The 27164-nt window shown below is 39.1% G+C and overlaps 1 protein-coding gene and 1 long non-coding RNA gene across 4 annotated transcripts in view; one reads left to right on the top strand and one right to left on the bottom strand.

Moving 5' to 3' along the window:
- The window catches only part of LOC137293494 (F-box/WD repeat-containing protein 7-like), a 64465-nt gene that overhangs the window by 11055 nt on the left and 26246 nt on the right, over window positions 1-27164 (bottom strand). Inside the window, exon 10 of the mRNA XM_067824064.1 lies at window positions 24352-24427. Coding sequence (XP_067680165.1) covers window positions 24352-24427 — 76 coding nt within the window. The remainder of the gene's footprint in view (window positions 1-24351; window positions 24428-27164) is intronic.
- Window positions 412-19692, top strand: LOC137294856 (uncharacterized). 3 transcript variants are annotated; one of them, XR_010957544.1, is made up of 5 exons: window positions 412-686; window positions 1462-1664; window positions 4856-5205; window positions 10237-16728; window positions 17072-19692. It is a non-coding gene; the product is annotated as an uncharacterized lncRNA (long non-coding RNA). The 3 variants fall into 3 exon arrangements; XR_010957545.1 differs by having other exon boundaries at window positions 10237-17725; window positions 18082-19692; XR_010957543.1 differs by having other exon boundaries at window positions 10237-19692.

Below are 27164 nucleotides of genomic sequence, written 5' to 3'. Positions count from 1 at the left end.
AGAGTGCACGTCTGCTCCATCCAGACCTGCTGAACAGCGCCTGTGCTGTGAAGAAACAGCAAAGGGCGGACATCTTGTCGTGTTTATTTGCCACAAAAGGCGCGAGTGAAATATAAATATATTATTCACTCGACAGAGTTGAACCAGAGAGATGTAAACCAACCACCCCTATGCTGTTGAAAAGTGTTCGGGAGTGTCAATTATCCAGTGACATTTCGTATTAGGACAGAGAAAGTGTCAAGCGTCCCGTTCCCAAATGCTGCAGTGTGCGAAAAGGCCACAAGAGTAGTTCTCTCATTAATTTCACTCGCAAAAAGTGTCTCGTTTTGTTCATTTTGACATCCAGCTGGTGCGACAAAAAACTAATGTAAATGTTGGCATTGTCATCTGAAACTTGGGCAGACGACCTTTACTTATCGTCTGCGCAAACAGTTGTCGTCTGTGTTTTCCTGCGCATCTGCCGGCACGTGTTCGATGGGGTAAAAGACAATCTGACAATTCTTTCAGATTGTCTGCCATGTCTTTTCAAGTGAATAAAGGAGGATAAAAACGCAATGGTCTGCATTCGTGTTTACACATTTCAAGATAATTCTACAGCGGTTGGCATGTTAATTACTGTTGATCGCCAGTACGTGCGCTGAAAGAAAGTCAAGTACACCGTATGAACTGCGATACAACATTTAAAAGTGAGTAATGTTTTCATATATCACTGGATAACATGAAAAACGAACTGAAATGGGAAATGTAGCCAAACAAAAGAGGATCCTGCCATTTAAAGGAGGAGGTCCAATTTGTAAACTCGAGTGTGTTGGATAAATCTTTACTTAGATGGGGTTGGTCGATTGTATTTCAACACTTAGAATTCTACTGTTGACAGTGTCTTGTGAAATATATATAAAAATTAGACAGGCAATAGCAAAGCAACCGACAAAATGTAACAAAATTGGCGTCTTTTTCAATGCACTAAAAAGTGCATCACATTGTTAAGCACATCTGTTCTCCGTTCAGTGAGGATTTTATCTGGTCAAATCCATATTTGTACCAAATATCTGGAACTTTCATTAGCCTAAATGATGCATTTTAGTCTGTTCTTGCCGCTGACACGCTGTCTGTAAACACAGCAAACTAGTACTTTACGCCTAAGCTGATACACCTTACCTATTGATCTAAAGGAAACAAGCTGTTCTTGTCGATTGTTTCAAAAGGTAGTGTTTGGTTCACAAATGAACTTAACAATATATTACAGGGGTTTTTTTATATTACCGTGCACAGCTACAAATAAACATGCAGCTTTATACGCAATTGCACGTGCGATATAACGGGTTTCGTACAGATATTCTAATAGTTAATACCCGTGTAAACAGAAAAACACAACACAATTATATGTAATACTTCTGTAGTTATTTACAGCATATTCGCATCAGCCTTTTCGTACATTTGTATTTTACATTCTCGTTACAGATGTAGTATACACGGCCATCTGGCATCCCAAGATCGGCGAAGCCACGACAGAAACTCATTCAACAAGGAGAGCGAGTGAATGGTGCTTTATGCCACAATCGACGGTATTCCAGATACATCACGACTGTCTAGCGCACTGAAACGTCACGTTACAGTGTATAGCCTAAAACGAGCCGAGCGCTACAATGTCTCTCTTGTAGTTGGTGAGTTAAGCTCGTTTCAGTGTTTTGCAGAACCAAGTCCACGACCAATAAAGGCCTAGTGTAAGTGCGCCAGCGAACCAATCCATTACCATACAGTAACATACTGACGCCGTCTCTAGACATGTACATCGAGGTAACACTGCATATATTTAGAGATGTCCCCGTATCCGAGGTATCTTCTAAAACAGTTTTGTGGAGTGGGACCCCATACATGGAAACAGATGTATAGTTTAACCTGATGGTTAACAGACGTACCAAAGTCATAAAAGTAAACATTTTTCTACAGTCTTTCCTCTTCACGCTCAGAATGTACTGTAAAGTTGTCTCTTTCAAAGCTGATGAATAAACACCAAAATAGAACCAGGAAATAGAGAACCTGTCCAAGTCCAAAAGTGTCACGAGTGCTATGGTTGCCGAGTGGGTAAAGCCTTCGCTTTTCGCGCCGAAGACACGGGTTCTATTCCCCACATGGATATAATGTGTGATGACTCTTTCCGGTGTCCCCCGCCGCGATGTTGCTGGAACATTGCTAAAAGCGGCGTAAAACCATAATCACTCGCCAAAAATGTCACAAGGAAGGTTTAACAAAATTACACTTCGGCAAAATATGTTATACATGGGAGAAACATCCGGAGCCGCTGGCAGAGGCTGGATGACCCTTATGAGCTAATATTAAACATACTGATAGCAATAAGCGCCATCTCATGCCCATGTGCCCATCTAGAACGGCTTCGAAACATTGCTCCTTTTGTAGGCTTTTATAGGAAACATTATGGAACATGACACAAATACATTCAACTCGTTCTCCACCTTGAGTGGCTCTGTCCCTCAAAGGCACATTGGAGTCCACTGCCGCTAGGGGTTTGGAAAATGGTAAAGGTGGACTTGAAGAGTCATTGTACCTCAAGAAACATCTTGAGGAAATAGACGCTGGTTGGATCCAATACAGAAATTAGACCCTGGGCAAACTAGAGGGGGAGATGGCAGCTATGACCTTTCATACTTCATCGGTTGTAGGGCTGTAGGTTTTGCAAGCAAAAGTAAACAGCCATGAATATACATACCGCAGTGATTGATACTTTAGCCCCGAATGGAAGAATATATCAGTGTATTCACCTGTGTCAGGTCTAATTTGGAGGAGAACCCCAGACATGACACACAACTGTCTGCAACATGTACCTTATCACACTGCGCTACACACCATGCATTAAATGAAACAGCGATAAACGTATTTACACACTTTCAAATGATTTGTTTGTTTGTTGTTTAATGTATAGCTACATGGCGGTACTCTGAACAAAGGAACCGGCGATACTTTCAATTCTGTGTAAAATCCAATTCGGGTGTGCCCCTTGGTGACATTGTCTGGAAGATGCGGCGTAAAAACATAATCGCCCACTCACAATAACACATGGTGATGTATGCTGTTGAGACTGTGGAAAACACATTTCGCCGACTCAGGATCGATCCATATTTGGTCATTATTTCTGATGACCCTAAACTCGCTTTTTACTGAAACAGGGGTCTCGGAAGACCTTTTCGCCGGAAACACAGACTTAGTCATCAAAATCTTACAGACGGGACATGTGGACCGGATTATTTTCTGTAATAAAAGAACTTATAGTTGGTTGTGATCTTTGTATAGCTGACACTCTGTATTAGAAACTGTTAGCAATGGGGAGTGACCTTTTAACATCTCACACCTGCAGTTGGCAATACTTAAGATTAAAATAAATAGTTTGCTAGAAGAGTTCGCTATGCAGAACACGTGTGTAGTCCATGTGTACGGTAACGTACCTGTGTAGAAGGGGTAATCTCAATGACATTCCGGAAATCCACCTGCAAGCAAAATCTGAAGTTGATCGGATTCCACAATTCTGACTGGAGTGAGTGATTTGAGTTACACGGACGTCTAAGCATTTTTTTGTCAGTTGTTTCAAGACGGGAAAGCTTGTTTCGGATAGAATGCCCGAAGCGACGTTAGACGTTTAGGACATAAACGTTGCTCCAGAACACAGATACGATGAGGACCAACGAAGGCCCATAATCAAGGAGAATTTTGGATTGCATCCTTAAACGCGCATAGTTTGCACCTCTGTTGAAATGAAACTATTTAAGAGCTTTCAATAAATTAGTCACATCCAGCGAACCGTTCCAGCTTGCTACTTTTGAAACATTCGTAGCCCTATGAACTTGATCTATAACTCTGTTGACCCCCAACATCAGTAAATACAGTCAAGCATTGTGTCGAGGTAAAATTATGCTTCCTGTCTATTCCTTCTTCGTCGAATACTTCGTTTAGGTTCCTTCGACCTGTGAAGATCCGGGTTACATCTTATCTTCAGTAACCCATTCATAATCGACTAACACCGTCTGGTGTTCTGGCTCGCTGACTTGGATGGCACATGTCATCGTATGCCAGTTATGTAGATCGATGCTCGTTCACCACTAGACTGGAATGGTCCATACTCGATTATTTACAGACCGCCGCCGTATAGCTAAAAGCTAAATTCAATCACTATATTTACGTCCCTTCCAGGATGACACATCGTCCGTTGTCTGGAATAGCTGAAAGCAATATTGCGTGAAGCAATATTTTTTCCACCCAAGCACAAAAAAACCCGTCATTTCAGTAACCCTTGGATGTCGTAAAAACAACGTAAACGTCCCTCCTTGGCACTCACAGTTCAGGAATGATAAACGTAGTCAAAGAGATTAAGACATATAAGAGGCCAGAGAGCTCGAAGTAAGAGTATATGCTCAGCTATTAATAACATTAAATTCCTGCTACATTCATCGTTGAATACTTCACTGATCTCACTTCTCCTGCGACATACGGTGTTTATATAATTACCATCTATTTGTATGTTAGTGTCTTGTCGGGAATACTAAAAATATTGCAGCTGCGGCATGGAGCAATGTTTACCCACCTAAGCTCCAAAACATCATTCAGAAAGGCTAGGATGTCGTAAAAAGAACGTAAACGTCCCTCATTGGCACTCACAGTTCATGCAGGAATGATAAATGTTGTCAGAAAGGTTACGACATATGAAACGCCAGAGAGCGGCTTTGTTGACCAAACCGCGACTCTTGACGAAGGTCACGAGGGCGGCAAATGTATACTTGATAAAGGAATCGGATGAAGTGTGATTTCACAACTCTGTAATTAGCCTCCTTTTTGTTGGAAACAGGTAATAGGAGAGGAGAGACGCACTGATGGAGAATAGATGAGGACACTTCACCTTTAAGGAGACATTTTGTTGACGGAAAGAAGGGTAACAATTAAAGCGTCAAGTCTGGCTAAATGTGATATGCATAAGATCTGAGGTCACGCTGCGTGGTAGTTGCAGACAATGGAATCTAGCTGTAGTGGGCGAAGAATGAGGATCGAGGAACAGAATGTGAGGACTGGGCACCCGTCTTTGCTCGTCGTATACAGTAACTACTTTAAACCAGGCGATGTGAACAGTGTCCATGAACTTCACCTGGTCTTACTAACGAGAACAATATTGGCGCCACGGTACAGATTAAACAGGATCAGGTAGATACCATTATCCATTAATATATGTATATGTTGACGTACACTACATAGCTTCAGCCTGAGATATGGAAGTCCAAAATAGTTTCCTGACGAACATTTTGGTAATTGTATTCCATAATATCTGAAGACCATTTCAGGGAAGGAATGAATTTCGACAGCTGTATGCGATAATACTGAGTGAATAAAACCAAGGGGCGTTCATGTGAACTAGACGCTTTCGGTAGAACGTTCTAACTACTATTTTCAGTTTCATTTTTATCTTATGCGAATCCTGTTTCCAACAAATGTAATTTCAATGACCAACCTTCAATTAGACCCATGGGTTGTGTCATGGCATGCTACTAGGAAAGATGTATCTCTGGTGAAAGTATTTTAAAAACACTTGAAAAAAATAGATTACGTATTTTCAAGCATATGTTGAAGCCAAAACCAACTTTCCCATATTCTCAAAATACCGAAATATTTATACGCAGATCTAGATATATGTGTGTTGGTAGAGAGGATGTGCAGGGATAAAACAACCCTGTTATAATAGTTATATTAGTCACTACATTCAAAATACGTAGTTAAATCAGTTTTTGACATGTACAGAACAAGATTACAATTATTTGACTTTTATTTACAAACAAAAATTGTTTCTAGTGGTAATCATTTTGCTGAACTTCCTTATCCATTAACAGTGCACTCGACTCAGGAAAAAAGATTTCGTTAACCTTGGGACATATAACTGCGTTTAATCTCAGCAGAGAGACTATAAGATTTAGATTATCCTGGTCAAAGATCTAAGACAGAAATGTCGTAAAATATATACTACAACTACCGTTGTACTTGAATGACTTGAACTTTACCTCGATGTAGTTTTTGAGAGATAGTGAATGAGCATTGACACTGAAACATGCAAAAAGGTTTAAAAAAGGTTAAATGCATTACGCATCTCGAAATACCATCCGTCAAAGACCTTCATTGCTTCTAAAAGGGCAAGGCAAATGCAGGATGCGGCTGCCAACATTGGTACCGGTTAACAAACCAGCACTGTGCCATTTCACTAGTAACCAATCTTCTTATTCCGGAAAGTGACACAGGATGATAAATGTTTCATTTTCGACTTAACCCGATCTGGCACCATCGGTCATGGATGATCGAGACTTTTCGGATTACTGTTGATATTATACGCCACGTCAGCATATCGGGACAAGACGGTGATGTCCATGTGAATGTAATATCACAGAGGTCGAGACGAAGGCCAGTGGGACCAGCGCTTGTCAGGCTAGTTGACAAATGGAGGAGGATGACCATGTCCGCACAGGGAACTACTGACACTGCAGGGTCAGTCTACAAGTCAAGCATGATTGATTACATGTACAGAGTGATATTTGAACACATATGAGTAATGAACAGTGTTGAAAGGAACACGGCTGTATCATCGGTTCAGAGTGTTCTGGATACAGAGTTACCGGCCCTGACGCAACCACATGGAACTGTGGACAAGCTCTGTTCAAGAATCAGAATAGGGGTAATAGATCCTACAGTTGAGTATTGACCGCAGTCGACTGTGGTTGTAGTTAAACCGTACAATTGAGAAGATTTTATTAAAATGATGTTTAAACGAGTAGAGTTGGTTGGCTGGGTTTTAATGTTTATCGCTTAACGCCACACGCAGCAATGTTCCGGGACGTGCAACTGGAGTGGTATGTAAAGAATCAAATCTGGACCAGACAATCCAGTGATCAACAGTATCTATCTACGCATTTGGGATTCGATGACATGAGTCAACCAAGTCAGCGAGCCAGATTACCCGACCCTGTAAGTCGCCTTTTTACGACAAGCACATGTTACTGAAGATCACGTCTCACGAGTACCCTCATGGATCGAATAGAGTAGGTAGCTCATGGAGACGTTAACTGTTTAACGTCATAAGCATTTATACTCATTTACACTGACATTTTACACGAATCCCTTCACAAAGATTGTTTAATATGCAAATATAGCTTTCAGCTTAATTGAGTATTCATACTGTTAACAAAACTCGTGTCCTTCCTTAAACGGCCTGCTAATGGCACCGTCTGTCCGCAGTGCGACAAGCTTTGTTTTCATGGAACTCTGTTCTTCAAATCACGGCGCGCCACTAACACTGTGTTCTGACTAATTTCATTAACTAAGCTCCAACAATATGCCTGTAACAACATTCTGTTCAAGACAATCACTCAAGGCTAAAGGCAACTTCGCCCCTTTCCGGACATTTCCGGGTTAACACGAGCCACGACCCCCCAATCTAGGCACTCGGCGCGCGCGTGTTAATTTGAACCAGCAGACACCACGAGCTGGCGACATTTCACGCTGAAATTCTACAAACATGGCAAATGGTCGGGGTCCTGACCCCTGACCTCATAGCCAGACCATTACGGTGGCACCAAGACAGCCCCAGGCCCCGCGCCCCCAGGGACGACCATTACCCACACAACGTGAACATTAGGTGATTCAATTTGCGGATGTTGTCGAGAGGTTGAAGCAAGATCTAATGACCACTTTTAGCCCCCTTTCTAAACAGACAGTGGGGTGTATGGAAAGAATTGTTAAAACGACACCTCAGGACATATTGAATTAAGAGACATGTTTTATCCACACAGAACAAGTCTGTTTTTGAAACATGTATGGTCACCGGCTGTTTCTCAACGACCGTGTTTCGAATTTGTACAAATATCCTTGACTACAGATCTCGTACAATCAGTGACTGCATGAGGACATAACATGGTGACAACGAACTGATGCATAAAATCATATATTGTATATCCATCGACTTGTACTTGACCGATTATACCGAAAGCCCACTCCTTCGGTTCCATGTAATATATTTCCATTACTATAAACTCAACCTTTTACCAGTCGTGTCTACTCTTGTGCTAAATTCTTTGATATATTCCATTTCAACATGACGAGACCCTTGCCTTAAACATGTAAAGACACACACGGGTTGGTACACATAGGATGACTTACAAAACTGGTCAGAACACACGACGGCGGGGACGTAAGGTTTCGCTGGCAAGTACGTTTCGCTGGTATACGTACAGCCGTCCCGAGAATTACAGTGATCCCATTACGTATGTCGAGATTAGAAATATAAATGCACATGTCATCTGCTGCATATAACACTGGACACCACTATAACATAACGCCTGAGTAAATGTCAACTGGGGTTCATTATGTTTATATGTTTGTTTTTCTAACCGGGAATGTTTATGAAGATTAACTCAGGTATACTGGTGTTCCTGAAGACCCGTGAGGCCCGTCTTGGTATTCTGTTTACGGGGAACTGTCTTTTCTTCGCTAGAAGGTACTTAACATGGACAGTATAGAACACCGGGTGGTAATCTTGCAGTTTGAGAGTTTTCCATATGCCGAACAACGAGATCACCTTCCCATACGGTGCCACATATCAATCCCCGTTCATGTGTCTCCAACATCACATAGTTCTGATATTGGTTTGAGTTGTGCATCTGATTCTCAGTCTTACCAGTTTATCTTACCAAACATGTACTCGTACAAAATACGTTCTCCCTGAACGACAGGAACTTTCGCCCATCGAACAACATTGCCCTCAAGGATTAGTAGTGTTAAAAAACATCCAAAGCCAAATTCGATACAGGAGTGAACTCTCTTGAGGATCCAATACAGCTGATGCAATGTATTCTTCCCCTTAGGACGTGGTTCGCTATGGATCAAGCATTAGCTACCATGCACTCCATCAATTAAAACAAAAGCAATTTCATTACCATATAAATTTAATTTGCGCTGATGCAGCAGATTGCTTTCAGTGGTTCACGCGATGAAACACTCATAATTCTTTACTAACAATCGAATTTAAAATATAAAGATCGTGAATTATCTAAAACACGATGCCGGTCTTCCCTGCCATCTGTTGACGAAATTTGGAGCAAAAGAGAGAAGTCGTGATTAGCAATAAATCTACCCTTCAGGATCGATGGGTGAATCACTTGACACAAAATAACTGGTCCCTTGAGGGGCAGGGGTCACTTGGATTGAAAAGAAATAGAATTGCGGGCATTTCGTTAACCCTGCGGACAAAGCCAGCTGACCAGTAGCCCTAGAGGTTGGTATGATTTGGGGGTAATTCCCAGATTTCCGAATTAGTCAGCAAGGACGAAAATAGTAATTTCAGACGGCTTAGGTGAAATATGAAAAACTGTATGAATCCTTGACACACTCTTTCTTCTGTTTGGAGAGTATCTTTCGTAATAACGCACTCACATTATAAATCTGTGTCAACAAAAATAGAAACCAGACTTGGGCTAATTATCAGTAATATGAAATCATTGAACACCCAGGTTGTTTGTGGGCAAACTTAACGTGTCACAAATATAATATTAATGAAACAGTTGGTGGACAATTCAAATACACACTGTTTCTTCAGATACTGTCCATGTTTACCCAAATACTCCGATCACAATGATCGGACACTGACTGAAACTGGACACCATAACTCGAAACCTAACCCCCCTTTAAGGTGCCAACTTGGACATGGACTACAAAAATGAATGTCAATGAACAGTCCATGGCGTGACATTTCCATGGAAACAATCAGCTGATTATGTTTACAGAGTTTATTTAAATGCCATTCAGTACACAATAACTTCGGTCACATTTTGATCCCTTGATGACAATCGAACATGGGTCTTTGGAGCTACGGGAAAGCACTAACAGCATTCATCTACCCCACAGACACCTGCAAGTTGAATGTAGTCTATCACTCGTTCGTGGTGCTGACTAGATGTTGACACTTTTACATATGTACGTGAAGTGTAACACGGTTAAACAATGACTAGGCTTTTACCTTTTATTGCACATTTCTCGATTGTTTACAGACCGCCGCCATAAAGCTGGAATATTGCGGAGTGCGGCGTAAAACTAAACTCACTCACATTGTCGTATCACATTCAAATCTTCTGTGTCGCTCTAACATCTTACATGAATGTTTCTGTCTTTGGTAATTTATTTCGAAAACATTCATTTCAGACACAGTGCAGTTGGAATCGATGATGGATGTAGGAAACGATCTCACCAGAGGGCTATCCGAGACTACCGATATGGAATTTAATATCGGATTAAAGACTAAGGTAAACTGGTGAATATTTTTACAAACTCAGTATTACGTAGCCTTCGTTAATATTTCAAAACATGACAATTTGCTTAGTCAGACAATTCCTTGGGATATATTTATAACACACTGGGTTCAACCCATCGATATTAACGGCGGCCAAACATTCCAATGCGCAAACCCCAAACAGACACTGTCTGGATTTGTACCAACTTCGTTCAATTCATGGAAACTACTGCAGGAATCAAATTGACTTAAGTAGGATTCACCCCAAGTGATACAAGTTTTATTCAATTTCGGCGGAGAACGCTGGCCCCGATTTCTCCTTTCGGCTGATGACACGCGACTTGAGACGAGTTGACACCCAGTAATCTTAGTGAATACAAGATGGCCACTAATAACTGGGTGTGATCGATTACCGTCACCTAGACACAGGTTAATATTTGGCTTGTTCGTTAGGACGAACTCCGGTCACGGCACGGTCAGCTGGGCAAACCAAGACAACTTAGAAAGGACTGGTTAAATAGGTAACCCTAATTTCTGCCCTAAACAAAAATGTTGAAGAAACGGTATTTCGTTCGACAACCTTTGTGTTACATACGTTATTTGACTTGCACGAAATTTCTCGAATTTTTTCCAATTTCAAGTTAGATTTGAAAAGACGTACATCGAGACGAGACAAGGGGGTGTATTACATTGATTAGAGTGAGTGAGTGAGTGTAGGTTTACACCGCACTCAGCAATACTCAAGCTGTAAATTCTGTGTTTAGTACACAAATAGAACCTGGACCAGGTTACCAAGTGATCAACAACATGAACATCGATCTGCGCAGCTGGGATTCGATGACATGTGTCATCCAAGTCAGTGATTCTGACCACCCGATGCTGTTGGTCGCCTCTTCCGACAAGCATGGGGTACTGAAGATCAATTCTAACCCGAATCTTCACGCGACCGACATTTCTCGAAATTTTCTCGACTTCATGTTAGAGCAACAATGCAACTTGCGTATGCGGCGCGACACTCGGGTTATCAAACTGACTGGATCAGCGCTCAGGTCAACTTGTCTTTTCCGACTGTTGTATGTTGTAAGCTGCTCGTCGACACGTGCATTGTAGCTCGTAAATATTTTGGTGATCCTACAGCAGAGATTGTCGGAATCCGATTACCTCAACGCGATCATACACTGGTCTTCAGCTGTAATGTCTCGTGCAGGGTGGACATAAATCAGTCTCTGAAGGGGAACTCTGCACGCCAACTGGTGCCTGCATCTACGCCGGGTCTCGCATATAGTTGTGCTCCGTCTCTTCACACCACAAGTCTACAAGGCACGGGGATAACCTGGCATCACCTTACACCTAATCTCTCCTGTGGGAAATCCACGAGCGCATCAATGGTCCGGAAAGATCAACGGTCATAATCGGATCTGGTATCCGGATCCCGTGGCCACTGACCTATAGATGGAGGTGCACATGCAGGTGTGGGCGTGATTGATTGACTTTTTACGTCACATCTTAGAACAGCTTACTTTTTACATATACAAAAATACACGACAGAACGAGAGAAGACGACACGTGTTATAATCATTTCACGAATAACACCAAAGTCTTCAGCGAAGTCGAACAATGTGGAAGCACCATCGCCACATGGAAAAATATCGGCTTACAAATAATTGATTTTTAACTTATTGTGCTCTATCGAAAATTCATTAAAAAAATAATTGAACACAAACACTGCGAGTAATATGACTGAAATAACGTTGAACGTGTTTTTGAGACTTGAAAGTTGTGGATGCTTTCAGTACCATTACACAACATAACTTAACAATGGTTCCTAATGTTGGCATTTTCTTGTTAACAAACCTATCAAAGCATACTGAAATATATTATTCAAAATCTTCAAAATTTGATGAATAATAGAAACAAACATTGACGACATTCGCTATGAGCGCTTCTCTGGAAATTTTCAACGACACAGCGTTATGTAAATGAAAAACTTTTCAAAACATGGTTATTACCAACGTCTCTTACAAGTATTTATAAAGATGACGCACTGTTTCTATAGGAAGTAAATCTCATCAACATCAACATCGTTCTTTCATTTTGACATATATTCTTGCGCTGATGTTGTACATTTCAAGTTATTAACGTTGAAATTGACTCCAACACGTACGACAGTTTCAGTCTTATTTGGGGACCGTCAACTTACATGCATTAATAACATATTTGTTTTAAATATTTCTGCCATAATTCTACTAAATCAAATGTCCAAATAACCAATACACGTCAATCATTCATCCATTTATCAACATATTCATATGTTTCAGTCACATGCAGTGAAAAATCGTGTATGGCTGTACATATACATGACATGTTCATTAACAGTTTGATTGACAGACAAAAGAACAAGACCATTTCAGATCTATACGTGTGGCATGTTCATTTCGAAGTTTGAGCGACAGGCGGTGGACTTCTTCCTCTGTAGTTTCAAAGACGTGCACGTCCTTAAATCAAATCTGCCGACTACATGAATTTCTAGGTTCACGCAATCTGCTGCCTATAATTTAATTCGTGCCCGCAAGCAGAGAAAAGATGAAGAAAATAATTGAAAAGCCTAACCCCACAGCCGCCTTTCAAGATAGATCGGGCTTGCCTTATTGTTCGATGAACACTTTATGAGTCAAGTTACATAATGAAGAACCAAATTTTGCTATGTACTCCAGTGTGAAATATCGCACAGTTCTAGCCCCCGACCTTCTACATCACGAACAAAGGTGGTTTTGATTGACGTTTCAGAATTTGCTCGTGGCATGCATTACACGCACGGTTGTGAAATCAACATGATTTGAACGCTTTTAACTTTGATCACTGAAATGAACAACTTATGACAGGAAGAAATCGTCCGATTGTGTTTGAGGTTGGTGGAAGGGCACGTGCGCCTCGAAGGACAGCTTCAGATTACGCTTTAGGCTCGATATAACGCGCTTCAATTTTCGGATGACAAATTTAATTTTCTGACAAATGTTACTTTGCGGTTAAAGGTGTAACGGCCCCTGCTGTTCCGTAATTGTGAACACAGACACTGCTGGTCGATTGCTACGGTAGGCCTTGTCCATCCAAGGTGGTGGTATTAAAAGAAGGGAATTAGTTTCTTTCAGTCTTTTTTTCAAATACATATTAGATGACACTTCATTTTCATCCTTCCCTACACGTTATCAGTATGTCTTGTAGCGTAGCTCGACTGTGATATATACAGTGACAGCAATGTGGGTTCTTGAACCTTTCTCTGGACAAGCGAACCACTCATTTATTGGTGACCCGGTACAACTGGCGGGGTTAGGACCCTTTCTATATCTATCTATTTACTGGTTTGGCATGACACTTTACCATTTAGGTGAACACCTGGTGTCACCAGAGACCATATTATTTCCTTAAAATTATTTTCACGACAATGTTGCCCTTTATGCCCAATTCCCTGTTGGGTGGACAATCGAATCTGCTTACTCTTTGAGGTTGATGTATAATAGTTTGGAAAGTAATGACACAGGGAGGTAACTTGATGGCTGTTTATTTGTTGTGGGTGATTTCTCACCCTGTAACATTTCTGAAAGACCAGAGTGACCTAGAACTAAAGACGGTAAGGAATGATTCATGTTTTAGGATGTCACATGTACACTGATTGCCCAGTCACACATGATAAACACCTGCTCCTCACCTTATCCCTTAACAATGTTGTTTAACATTGTACTCTAGTTGTATAAGGGTAGCCTGTGCAATGTTTTTCATGCAGTCTAACAAGGCACTCTGCAATATTCCAGCTGTATTTTGGGAAGCCTGTGCATTGTTTTTCATGTTATTTAACATGGCACCCTGCAATATTCCAGGTGTGTAAAGGTAACCTGTGCAATGTTTTTCATGTTGTTTAACATGACACTCTGCAGTATTCTAGTTGTATTAGGGCACCCTGTGATAAGTTTATCATGTTGTTTAACATGACACCTACCAATATTCCAGCTTTACTAGGTGGTACACAAAAACAAGTTGATAGATCTCCACCTCCTCACATTAAATGAGTATTGGTTGGTCAAAATGTATGACCTGTAATTATGTTGTTAATTACAGACGAACCTGGTTAAGACTTGATTATTTACAGGTCAACCTGAATTAGGTGAAAGAGGGTTGACTGGGTGCTCTGTAATTTCTTTTGATAAGCATACATTCCTTTTGTTCTTTCACTCTCTGACCCGGGACCTAGGTCCCAGGGTAGAATAGGTCTTCAGCAACCAATGCTTGCCATAAAAGGTGACTATGCTTGTCGTAAGAGGCGACTAACGGGGTCGGGTGGTCAGGCTCGCTGACTTGGTTGACACATGTCATCGGTTCCCAATTGCGCAGATCGATGCTCATGTTGTTGATCACTGGATTGTCTGGTCCAGACTCGATTATTTACAGACCGTCGCCATATAGCTGGAATATTGCTAAGTGCGACATAAAACTAAACTCACTCACTCACTCACTTTCACTCTCTGTATGTGCTCTTTGTAGAAAACACATACACAAAGACATCATATGTAAGCACAGAATAGTGTAGTTTACAGACCATTTTCTGTCATGTGACAAACATGTAAATTGATCACATTCAAAGATATAAAGGAGCCATTCTATGGACATTTCAGTCTTGTGTCTGTTGGAATTATGTTGTGATTACATCAACTCCCTACCTCACTATCCACTGACGCCACAAACACACTGCAGCATTTGTCAAGGTCCATGCACAAGCATTCAGAAAAGCAGAAAAGACTTAAATTGTCATAAAAATACATCATTAAATGAAAATCAGCATGGCATCAGTTTCCACAGTCCTGTAAATGACATTAAAAACAAATTTATGGCTTCAAAGGCAAGTCTGCAATTGGAAAAAGCATCATAGCGAGTTCTAAAACATAACTGAAATATGTTTCTGCTTTGGGACGAATAAATATTTAAACATGAAATCTATGGATATGTGCATGTGCACAAACATTTTGTTGAAAGTTATAAAGTTAAATTAAGGTTAGTAGTGTGAGACAGTTGTTTTAGTTAAGCTTGAACGAAAATGATGTTAACCACAGTTTTATTTGTGTTGTATTATTTCCCATTTTCTGATGAGCATAAACACAGAATTATTTGCAAGGAAAACACTTGCATCCAAGGGAGACAGTTTAACCATTTTCTTGATGGGAATTTTATCTAAATCCAATGTAACGGCAATATAACAGCAAAATGTCATTAGTTGAGACTTGATTAGCACTGCTATCAAAACAGTTTGGCACAAATATTCACACAGTCTCTCTTCCCTGCTCATCATTCCGGATTTTAATTGAACTGTTTTGAATGCTTCCCAGAGAGCTGCATACTTAGAGGTTAGCTCTGTCTAAAAATTCTCATTATCACAGTGGGATCTTGTTTTGTACATGGTAATCTAAAGTGAGTACTTGACTGGCCTTTGCATGTGTTCATGACTGACAACTGTTTGGAGTGGCATTTTAATGAATGAACACTTCTGTTTATCAAAAGACAACCTGTATGCACATATATACCAAGAAAGCAGAAATCAGTTGTGCTTTGTATGAGTTTCATAAAAATGAATTGCTCGTGGACTTAATAAATTTGTACATATTTTTTCTTTGTTATTTATTAAGTATATGAGGCATGAGACATTTTGTTTGTCATGTTACTTTTGTTGAACAAACTAATCACAATCTCTGTATACATTAACTGTTCATGGATGTGATTCCAATGAAATTAATAATGCCTGAAGTGTATGTCATCCAGGACAGAATGAAGAATATTGAGATTTTCTTTATAGGTTTCAAGAAAAACTGGCATGTTTTGGAGTGAGACAGATAGGGAAGAAAAGAAAAAATGAATTTATCACGGCCTTATAAGATTATTTTTTTCGTTTTCTTTTCTTCAAAGCTTTAATACAATTTCCAAAACACTTGAGCATTGTGATGAAGGAAAAGTAAACATATAAGTTACAAAAAAAAGACTTGGATTCATTTTTGAACTTCACTTGATTTCAATATTTCAAAATGTTAACAAAAATTATTACCATATAAAATTCAAATTGTGGGTGGTGGAGCTGATTTAGTATATTCTCACTACCCATTTTGTCCTGTCTGAGTGAGTGAGTGAAGGGCTGTGAACACTGTTCCATTTGTACCACACTACGTCAACTGAATGTAGGATACATGAAGTGATCCAGGTCTCTGACTCTGGTAAAACCGATATGGAATGGTGCCGCCAAACCCTAGAACAGAACTCTGACAAACAGGAATCTGAAACCATCATCACTGTAGTTTCTGATGCACCCAAAGGAATTGTGGCGACACAGACTACTGGGCCACCAAAGTTGATGTCACTCACTAAAGGTGAGCTTCTTGTGGTTCTTTAGTTTTGAATGTCTTTGTGACCAGTTGACTAGAAAATTACCAGATCCTTAATGAAATGAACAAGTTTTAGTGCTTTTGTATTGCTTGAAGAATTTCTCCAAGTTGAGTTTTATTTCCTTGTTTCTGCTATTTCACTGATGAAATTCACAAATACACTCTTCAAAAAAGAAGAAATATCAATGAAAATTTGGTGTTATTCAAGGACATGTAGATCAGCGGAAAACAAAGATACATGAATGAAATTTTGTGGAACAATGCATTGCTATCTTGTCCATATTTCATGAGAAAAACGGTCATCACAGTCATTACTGCTGTCCACCAGGTGGTGTTGAAGTCAGTACCTCGTAGGACCACCTCCAGCTGCTACCACTGCCCCACGCCTCCTGGATACAGGTCAAATCAGTCTGTGGCTATTTTGTTGTGGAATCCTTCTCCATTCCCCCTGCAGCATGTGGAACAACTGTTGAAGATTCTGTGGTGGATTATGACATCAACATACCTGTCTGTCGATCTGATCCCAAAGGTGTTCGATTGGGTTTAGATCCAGGGAGCTGGAGGGCCAGGGGAGGGTATTGATGTTTGTTACGGGACAGGTAGTCCATGGTGACATGTGCTGTGTAGGGCCTGGCATTGTCGTGTTGGAAGACCTGCTGTTGATGTTCAACAAGGTGAAGGACGTGTGGATGAAGAATCTGGTCGATGTATCAACTGGCCCTCAGATTGCCTTGGACAACCACAACATCCGATCTGCATGTGTGGTGACTCTAGTCTTCATGATCATGGACGATCATTTGTCAAATTTGTTTGATCTTCTAAAACATTCCAGAAACAATGTGCAACCCTAAAAGTTTACATATGTGTACAAACTTGTACGTATCATTTTTTTATTTCATTTTGCATTTCTTTTTTTGAAGAGTGTAGATGACGAAATGACAGACAGACGGTGAATGGCAGACCAGTATGACCTTTGGACCTGGTGAGATGGTAAAATTTGACACCAGATCAGATTAAACTGTGTTCTGTGGTGAACTTGTTTGAAGATTGGCCCTGTTTAACATTACAACATTTATCATCATTAAACCACGTTTGATGTCTTGAATCTTAACATAAATCTTTTTAAAAAAGCATAAAATTTTAGAAGCTCTGATTTTCATATAAAGCTGCCATCATTATTTCATAATTTAATTATTTTCGATATGCATCATGGTTTCAGATTAAACTGAGCTGTAGAAACTGAGAAATGTTTACATGAAGTCCATTTCTCTAGCACAAAACAGTTCAACACACTTCCATTACACCCTGACACTATTGGTAGTCTTTAAATGTTTTCAGCAACCATCCTGCCTGCAAAAGAGAACATAATGACCCAGCATTTTGTGGAGGTCAAGATCATACTTCTTCCGGTCACTCTGCAGTGAAACCATGCATTTAGACTGCCTGCACAGTATTGGGTACAGCTGAAGGATGTATGGTTTACACTCTGGTTTTGTGTATTTTCAGTTAACACTAGACTCATTGTATGGTTTGTAAATGGCAACTGATCATTTTCTGTCAGTGAAACTTTAGCATCAACGTTCATATGCCCTTACAGAGATAACAGAAGGTCTGAATTAGAATTCATCTTCAGTAACCCATTCTAGTTGTAAGAGGTGACTGTCAGGATTGGATAGTTAATTATTATTGTTGCATGGGCACCAATGCTTGACTATTCAAAACAGTCATTTCACAATGAATTTGACCCAGTTTGAGATGCATGCACTGTTTCACATTTCTATAATATTTCTTGTTGATGGAATGACATAATTTTCCTGTATAGCATTAATATACATTGTACTTGCGACATATTCAACATCAGACAAACTGGAGTCACAGTCTTTCTCTGTTTTGCCAGACATTAAGTGTTTTAAACATTTATATTCTTTAAATATGGTTTTCACTTGGTATCCATAAGGTACCTGGTGTCTATTGGGGGGAATATTGGTAGAATATTTGTCTACACTGCTGAATTCATTTTTTCCATTTAACCTTTCCTTCACTCACAATTGTCTTTTACTGTAGAGAAAGATGAAGAAAACTAATTGAGACATATATTTGTATACTATTGTACATATCCATGGATACTTTCCTTTGTATGGGCTAGGGATGCCATGGATGTAATCAATTAACAAAACTTTGGCATGTCCGGATTTGTGTGACGTAATATATGAAGGCAGCCAGATAGGGACATGCTAAAGTTGAAACAATGTTCCTAAAGCAAACTCTGCTCCATCCTCGATATCTCCAGGTTATATCAGAGACCATATAATAGATAATATATTATATTATATGGTCTCTGGTTATATACACTCCGATAAGTCTCCACTATACCCTGGAAACATTTACGAGCCGCCCGATAATTTTATTACCTCCCTTTGCTGGCTCCACATTCTCACAGTAGCCAATCAGCTAGGCCTTCGTTACAACTGAGCTTGCCAGTGTCAACAAAGATAGTGGTGGCAGGTGCGAAGGTTTGCTCATAGTGTGCCTCAGATTTTGAGAAAATCATACAGACAAACTTATAGGTCAGAAACTTAAAAAAAAAATATATGCAAGAATGCCTTCTTCCTCTTTCAGAGAACCTGTGCATGGTTTGTGTTGGACAAGTTTAATTGGTTAGATAATTTAAAGAGGGAAAGTGAGTTGTGATTGGTTTGTTCAACTTCCCAGCATAAACACCTGATTGGATAAAAAGCTAGCCAAGGGAGGTAATAAATTTATCGGGCAGCTGCTTTCAGGGTATAGTGGAGACTTATCAGAATGTATACCCTGGAGATATGAAGGATGATACTGCTCCTGTGGTTATTATTGTCACAGTTCTGTCTTCTTAAGTTGAAAGATTCAAATAAAATCCACAAAATTCCAGAAACCTATGTTTTTCATTACATCATTTTTGACATATCTAGAGAGAGAATATTTAATAAATATTTGAGTGACACTTTAAAACTTGGAACAATATTGAACAAACTTTAAGGATAACAAACTGGTACAAGAATTGGTATCAAAACATCATACTGATGAAATAAAAGAAGTTCTTATTCATTACGTTTGTTAAAAAAAGTTGTAAGTATATTTAGTTCAAATACCAGACAATTAGGATCCCATTTTGTTTTTTAACAAATATAAGCAATGGTTTAACTTGAAAAGATAAATTCTGATTCTCCAAAAACATCCTCCAAGTTTCAATATTGCAAGTACATATGAACCATCCAAGACAAGCACAGGCAATCACACACATGCATTTTTGTAGCAGACAAGCCCCTTTAAATTCATGTAAATTCTTTTCCATATACTAAATCTTGCCATGGAGGAAAAACAGAGTTCTTGGCACAGAATTCCAAAGTTGCCTCCACACCATGTCTATTTGCAATAAACACTCACTGAAGGCCTGTGGGCTCATTTCTCTTCCATGTGTTCTTGATACTGACATGTACATTTCTACATTTTGGTGGGATTTGTACATGCAGAGGAGTAACACCAAAGATGCATTTGGTGCAGTTTTGACACAAATGTCAAAACAAAGCTGACATCATCAATTAGGGCTAATAAAACAGCTCTTTCTCTGTAGCACATTTCAAAGTCTGGTACACTGAACCCAAACAAAAAATGCCAATTCACATAAAAAGGTGTAGACTTTGTACAAGTCATTAAGTGCAGCAGTTTATTAAACTTTTGGGGTTTGATAAATTATGTGTTGGTCCTTATCACAAATGTGGCAAAATTCCTTCAGCTGAATTCGTTAGAATTCAGTTGACAATTTAAAAATATTTTAGAATATTTTCAAGCAGTAAAAACACAAAGCACTGGATGGTGGGTCAAAAGACACACTAATAACATACAAATCAGAATTGTCCTTAAGTGAATTATCATGGCATGAATCAGTGAAAAGGGACAGAACATTTCAAAGTATTGTTAACAAAATCTTTTCCTTTGATCTGAAGATCAAAGAGATTGAATGTTTTCACTTCATAATAATACAATTAACATTCACACACCATTCAAAAATATTTATATTTTCTATAATTTAAAGGACATATGTTTTCTTTCCATCAGCAGTTGATGTGTGCATAATAGGCTTATATTTTTAAAAGGAAGTTAATGATGAGTTGCTTTGAATTCAGACAATGAGTAAACAAGGTCAAGTCAGCAATATCTAAACACAATCATCACATTAATGTGCATGAAGGCACACCAGATGACTTGTATCACACACTTATAGTCAGACCTGCTAAAACTTCACTGATTTTAAGTTTTAATATTTTTTACATGGATTATGGATTGGAAAAAAAACTGAAAAAAAGGTTTTTACTCTGCTGGAGTGAGTGATTGAGTTTAGTTGTATGCTGCTTTTAGCAATATTCAAGCAATATCATGGCAGGGAACAACAGAAATGGGCTTCACACATTATGCCCATGTGGGGAATCAAACTCAGTCTTCAGAATGACCATGTTTACATTGAACATCTCTGAATAGGAGTCAGCCCATCAAAAGTACCCGGTACTAGAATTTATATGATATTAAAAAAGTGTAATACGTGTACCTAATATAACACATGTTACATTTTTATCTTTCAAATGACATGACATATCAGTGATCAGGCGATTTAGGAAGAACAAAGATTTCTCTATTCTTTATCCCAAACATAAACAAGGCACAATAAATTAGTGTCTTAATGCACAGTAAGTGTGTGTACCCGGCAAATGCAGACATGTAAACTACTGCTCCAAATCTCTTACATAACACAGACAAACACTCATCCCATCATTAACTATTCAAGTTAATTTTTGTGTAATATTGAAAGTTGTATTAAATATGTATGAAAGCGAATCTGCTAATAACCTGTGGACAGCTGACACAATGAGGGATTGTCTGGCCCGCTGAATGAGTCATGTGCCACCTAACACATATGCTTCTGTCTGGTTCTGTCTCAGGCTGCAGGATTATCTCACCTGTTTGGAAATTCTTATGTATCTTGCATCATCACTTCTAATTTGAAACTGTTTAAACATACACCAAATCAGAAATTGATGTTGCCCCAGAATGTTACGTCCGTGCATTTATCACTCAGTGAGGCTATGAGATGGTTGGATTGATGTCTGTTTAACAGTATTTCAGTGATCTCACAGCTAGTCAGCAATACATGAGAGGAACACCAGACCTATCGGGGATCGCTGAGTAAAACAAGCATTGGTGTCTAGCTGAAAGTCCATGGATTTGAAAGACATTTAAACCTACCCAGAGTGAGTGAGTGAGTGAGTGAGTGAGTGAGTGAGTCAGTGAGTGAGTCACTGAGTGATGGAACCCTCAGCAAAATATTCCAGCTCTATGGCGGCGTTCTGTAAATAATCACCTACTCCAAGAAATGAATCCTGGAGTGACCAAGGGACACATCCATGTACTGAAAGCTGTCAAGTCCACTGGGTCAGCAAGTGCATTTGAAAAAGTAACTTGCAGCAATATAACACACTGAGAAAACCATGATTTGCATTGATCCTCCATTGTGATGTTGCTGGAATATGACTAAAAGTGGCATAAATCCATATTCACCGACTCACTCACTGTTTGCCAATTTCTACATTACATCAGAATCTCAACGTTTTAATTCTAAAAACTGCTTTGGTCACAGAGAATCTCTTAAATAAGAAACACAAACCATAGCAAGTCTACATGAAGCCAAATATTTGAACAAGGGCAGGGCACTTTCCTTGTCGTTGTAGATTATGTCAAATTTGTAAAAATCCCCCCAAGCACTTGAATAAAGGGTTTATAGTCACACATGCCTCCTGTCCCTCCCTGGGAGCTGAAGAAGTACACACATGAAACATACAGCTGATAATGTCAATGACACTACTATATCTCCATGAAATATATCACCACAATCCTCAACTGGTGACTTGTTGGAAGTAACTCAATTGAACACGTTTGGCTGGGAACCAACAATGAAAAATAACACATTTAAAGGAGCATGGCCAGATCTAGACACAATTATTGTGAATGCATAAAGTAAATACAGTGTGATGCTGTATAAATGTGAACACAAAAATATTTTGAAGTAAGTGATAATAATTCCACAAGCTGCTCATATCTTGAACACAAAGAGTGATGACAGCAATACTAAATCATTGAGCACAGTAATGAAAAACAAGCCACTTTTTGTTCTAGATTTATGGGAACATAAATGCAAACAAACCAACTTGCTTAACTAACGACATGCTGGGCTACCATTTGCAATTTATTTCATTTTGTATAAAATATTTTCCTTCATGGAACATGATTCATAATGGATTTCAATATAGATTTGGACTTTGGTTTACAAAACACCAGTATGAGCTGTAAAGAGAACTGAAATAGATCATGAGGAAACAATTGTGTTGTGAAGGGGCTGCAGCAGAAAGAGAGACAAGAACCAGTCTAAGTGAGGGCTCATGTTCAGGAGTTGTAGGAGGAGGTTACATGTTCTTGCTACATGTTCTTGTTACATGTTCTTGTTTCATATGTCCACACAGAAATGTGATACATGATAACCAGTTTGCACCAGACAACAAGAACTGGAGGGGAAACAATCCATCATTAAATTCTAAAACAGAAGCACACACAAACACACCAGACTCCATTGTTTCAACTCTGATCTTGCTTGTTTAAGACTGATAAGCACATAAGCATTTAACGAAAACAGTTCCCAAGAAAATAAGAAAGGATCTCTGGTGATATGTGATGACACTCATGTTTCTGTTTTCTGAATCTGAGAGATGATAGGGGATTATTACTGACAACCATGTTGAAGAAAATTCACTCAAAGACTCCGAGTGTCAGTTGCTCCTGAAGCCATCGTATTCATTTGATGAACACCATCCATCAGTCAAGGTTTGCTGAGATTCATGCATGTAAGGCTGATGTATTGTGCATTTTACACTCCATCACAGCCTCAGTGAAAGCTTTTACACAAGACTAACACTTAGTCTCCGAATATATATACCCCATTAAAAACAGTCAAGCATATTGTACTTTCAAGATTGATAAATCCAAATGATGAAGCTAGAAGGAAACAGATGATGAAGAGAAATTAAGGAAAAATGTGACAATTTATTCCGTTGCTTTGGAAATGTTTCACTTGTATCCATTGATATATATTACCTCTTTTCATATGCATTGGCATTGGCTAGTGGTATGCTCACAAAATGGAATATCCCCTACATTTTTTTAATGGTATTTTTTCAATGGCTTTTTTAAAATGTTCATAGTAACTAGTACTGTATTTCCATTTTTTTTCTAAAATCAGCGGATTACAAATCTTTTCACACTGGAAACATTCCAGCACAGCATAGTTGATGATAACATTTAAATCCAAAGTGATAGCATTTCTTCCTCAAATCTGCTTAAGCACACATACAATGAAAATACCAAGGAATATTCTGGTAATGTTTGCACTTGATGAATTCTGATATTGTACAAATATGTATTCAAACTCTAAAACTGATAAACAATTCCTCACAACAACTTTCGTCCATGTGCACAGAGATATGGATATGTTAGTTCTTATGTTTACCTATGGTAACTTATACTTACCTGACAGATTCCAGATGATGACTGTACTGTCTGAACACCCTGATGCTATCACTTCCTTGTTGTAGGCCAGGCAGTACTGTAACATACACAATATAGTGGGTGAGTGAGTGAGTTGGGTTCTACGCTTAAAATACATCTGATATGTGCATGATAAAAATACATGTATTAATTAAAAATGGTTCAAATCATTCACATATAGGTAATACTGACATGCACATATTGTTAGTCTCTGGTCATATGACATCTAATCACATGTACCCTATTGAAATGGCAGAAACATATAAGATTGAATACAGGGTGGTCATTAAGTTTTCGGTCATCGAGGGCCACCCAATGAAGCGCATTGAAAAGAGAATGAAAACAGTATGAGTACCCCAATCCATACTGACAAATTGATTTAGCTGATCCGACTGATCCAGCTGATCCTACTCGCAGATATGATCTTTCATTTCAACTTCAGCCAAACATCTGTCCATGTAATAATTTCCTAACATAACAAAAACAAAAATGTTCGATATCAAAACATGCATTAATTCTCCCAAACACATGCTTTACAACTGCAATAAATTGGAAAATAAGGCAAAGAATGGTGACTGAGCTGTGTCAGTTTGGTGTTTGATTATCAAAAACTTATGCAGGAAAATATGAACGTTGTTTAACTTCCCCAGAACCCATGTATCCTGAATTGAGGTGTATTCAGTCTGTGAATGTCAGACTTTAAAGAGTAGAAATTAACCAGCAGGATTAAATTCTAAATGGGTTCTAGGATAACAATAACTGTTTTGATACATTTGATTGTATGTTTGTTGTTTAATGTTGCACTCCATACTGCACTTCATATTTCAGCTGTCTGATGTCAGCTTGTAAGGAGGAACCGTTCCTAACTAATGGTGGGGTTGGGGTGGGGGAGAGAGGGTGGGGAGAGGGGCGAGATGATGATTTTATGGAGAAGCATGTACAATGTGACTGACCCTCCAAGATAAACTTAATGAACTATGTTAGTGACCCACCCTATGTACAAAGACCAATGAGAATGACACTCTTCACACTTTTCATATATTTAGATGTACAAAATGGATGACCCCTTACCTCCCCTAAAGAAAATGGGTGACAAACAAACATCACCACCACTACCCCTTTAAAATCATCATCATCCCATCCCCTCAAGCCATGAATTATGAACAGTTCCTAAACAAGCAAATCTGGAATAGGGCACCATTCTGTCAAGGCCAGAGACAACTAAACCACCTGACCTGTCTGTCACCTGACACAGGGAGGGACTCTTGTAAGGCGACATATAGTCTATAGCCTTTAGTCTTTCATAACTCAGCTATTGACCTCATTGTCTGTTGGATAGTGCCTATCCAAAGGGTAGAAGGCTGGTAGTTTAAACCACTGAATGGGTCAAGTGTTAAAAGAAGGAACTTTCTGTTTCCTGGTTGGAGTCATACTACTGCCACTGAATGGGGTAGCCATATTAAACTATGGCAAGGGATCTCCTAGTCTGCCATACAGGCCCTGAAGCAAATATATCCAAGGAAGCCCACACAAGTCTAAAAAATTGGCAAGTCTAGATTTGTGGAAAATGAAGAAAGTCTCTGGGCTCCTTTTTATGGTATTTATGATTTTAATCTAAAGACTTATGTTTCCTGTAAAATATGATTATTTCAGGGATTAGCTGTTAGTCTAGGTATCTCAGTGGGATGGCACTAAGGTAACTGGCACTTGTCGGCACCTACACACTGTACTTGGAGAATCATTACTGGGGTTCAGTCTAATGAGGAACCAGCTTTCTTTCATTAAAATAACATGCTTTTAAAAGCATTCTTTATTGTGAGCGCTGTATCAGTTGCTGATGAGACAAGAGGATAACAATCATTGGTGTGTTAATGGAAACTTTCAGAAACATATATAAATAATATTTTTAACTGTGATAAAAAGTGAACACTCCTTTCACCCAAGATAACTAATGCTTATCTGATGATTTGGATCTTATTTTCTGTAGCATTAAATTACACATTTTTTTTACTTTTGAAAAATAGTGTAAATAATTCCAGAAGAATGAAAATATATTTTTGAAGGATATACAAAACATCACTACCAAGTAAAGAAACATAAATGTAATTCACAAGAAGAAAGTTTTATACTGTATGAACAAAGAAAGGCTGAAACAGCTGGAAGAGATTGATGCAGGTTTGGGAAGTTGTCCATCCTTCAGCCCTCCAGTGTGGGAGACAGGAAATAGATACAGCAATACTGTATCTGAAACCATCTTCAGCATCCAGGGGTGTAATCAACCCCTTGTTCCAATAACACCCTTGGGCATCACGGAAACTTATGTTGCAAAGATAGGAGGTCGCATATGGTAGGATTCACATAACATACCCATTTGGAGACTCAAACCTTGGTCAAAAGCTATTGAGTACAACTTCGGTGAAACAGAGCTAGCGATAGCAAACAAACATCATCAGGATGAATCTGGGATTCAAACCCAATCATGTAATCACAAGGGACACAACTCCAACAAGCATGTGAAGTTTTAGCTTTGCAGTCTATGGTGCTAAATTATGCGTGCAGCACAAGGAATGTAAGTCAAGAGATTTAGAGGGCAAAGTATGAAACATAGGTCATGAATAACATATATATTGATAGAAATAAATAAACTAAATATATACTTAATTTTGAATTAAATTTGTATGTCTTCTGTGTTGTTCATATTGAGAAATTATGGAAGATTTTCACCTTGTCCTGTGATGTCACAGCTAAGGGAGATAACAACATAACTCTTTAAAGGTCACATGCAACGCAAAACA

The sequence above is a fragment of the Haliotis asinina genome, chromosome 8 (assembly GCF_037392515.1).
Source record: "Haliotis asinina isolate JCU_RB_2024 chromosome 8, JCU_Hal_asi_v2, whole genome shotgun sequence".
Lineage (NCBI taxonomy): Eukaryota > Metazoa > Mollusca > Gastropoda > Lepetellida > Haliotidae > Haliotis > Haliotis asinina.
This window is presented reverse-complemented; position numbering and strand designations above follow the sequence as displayed.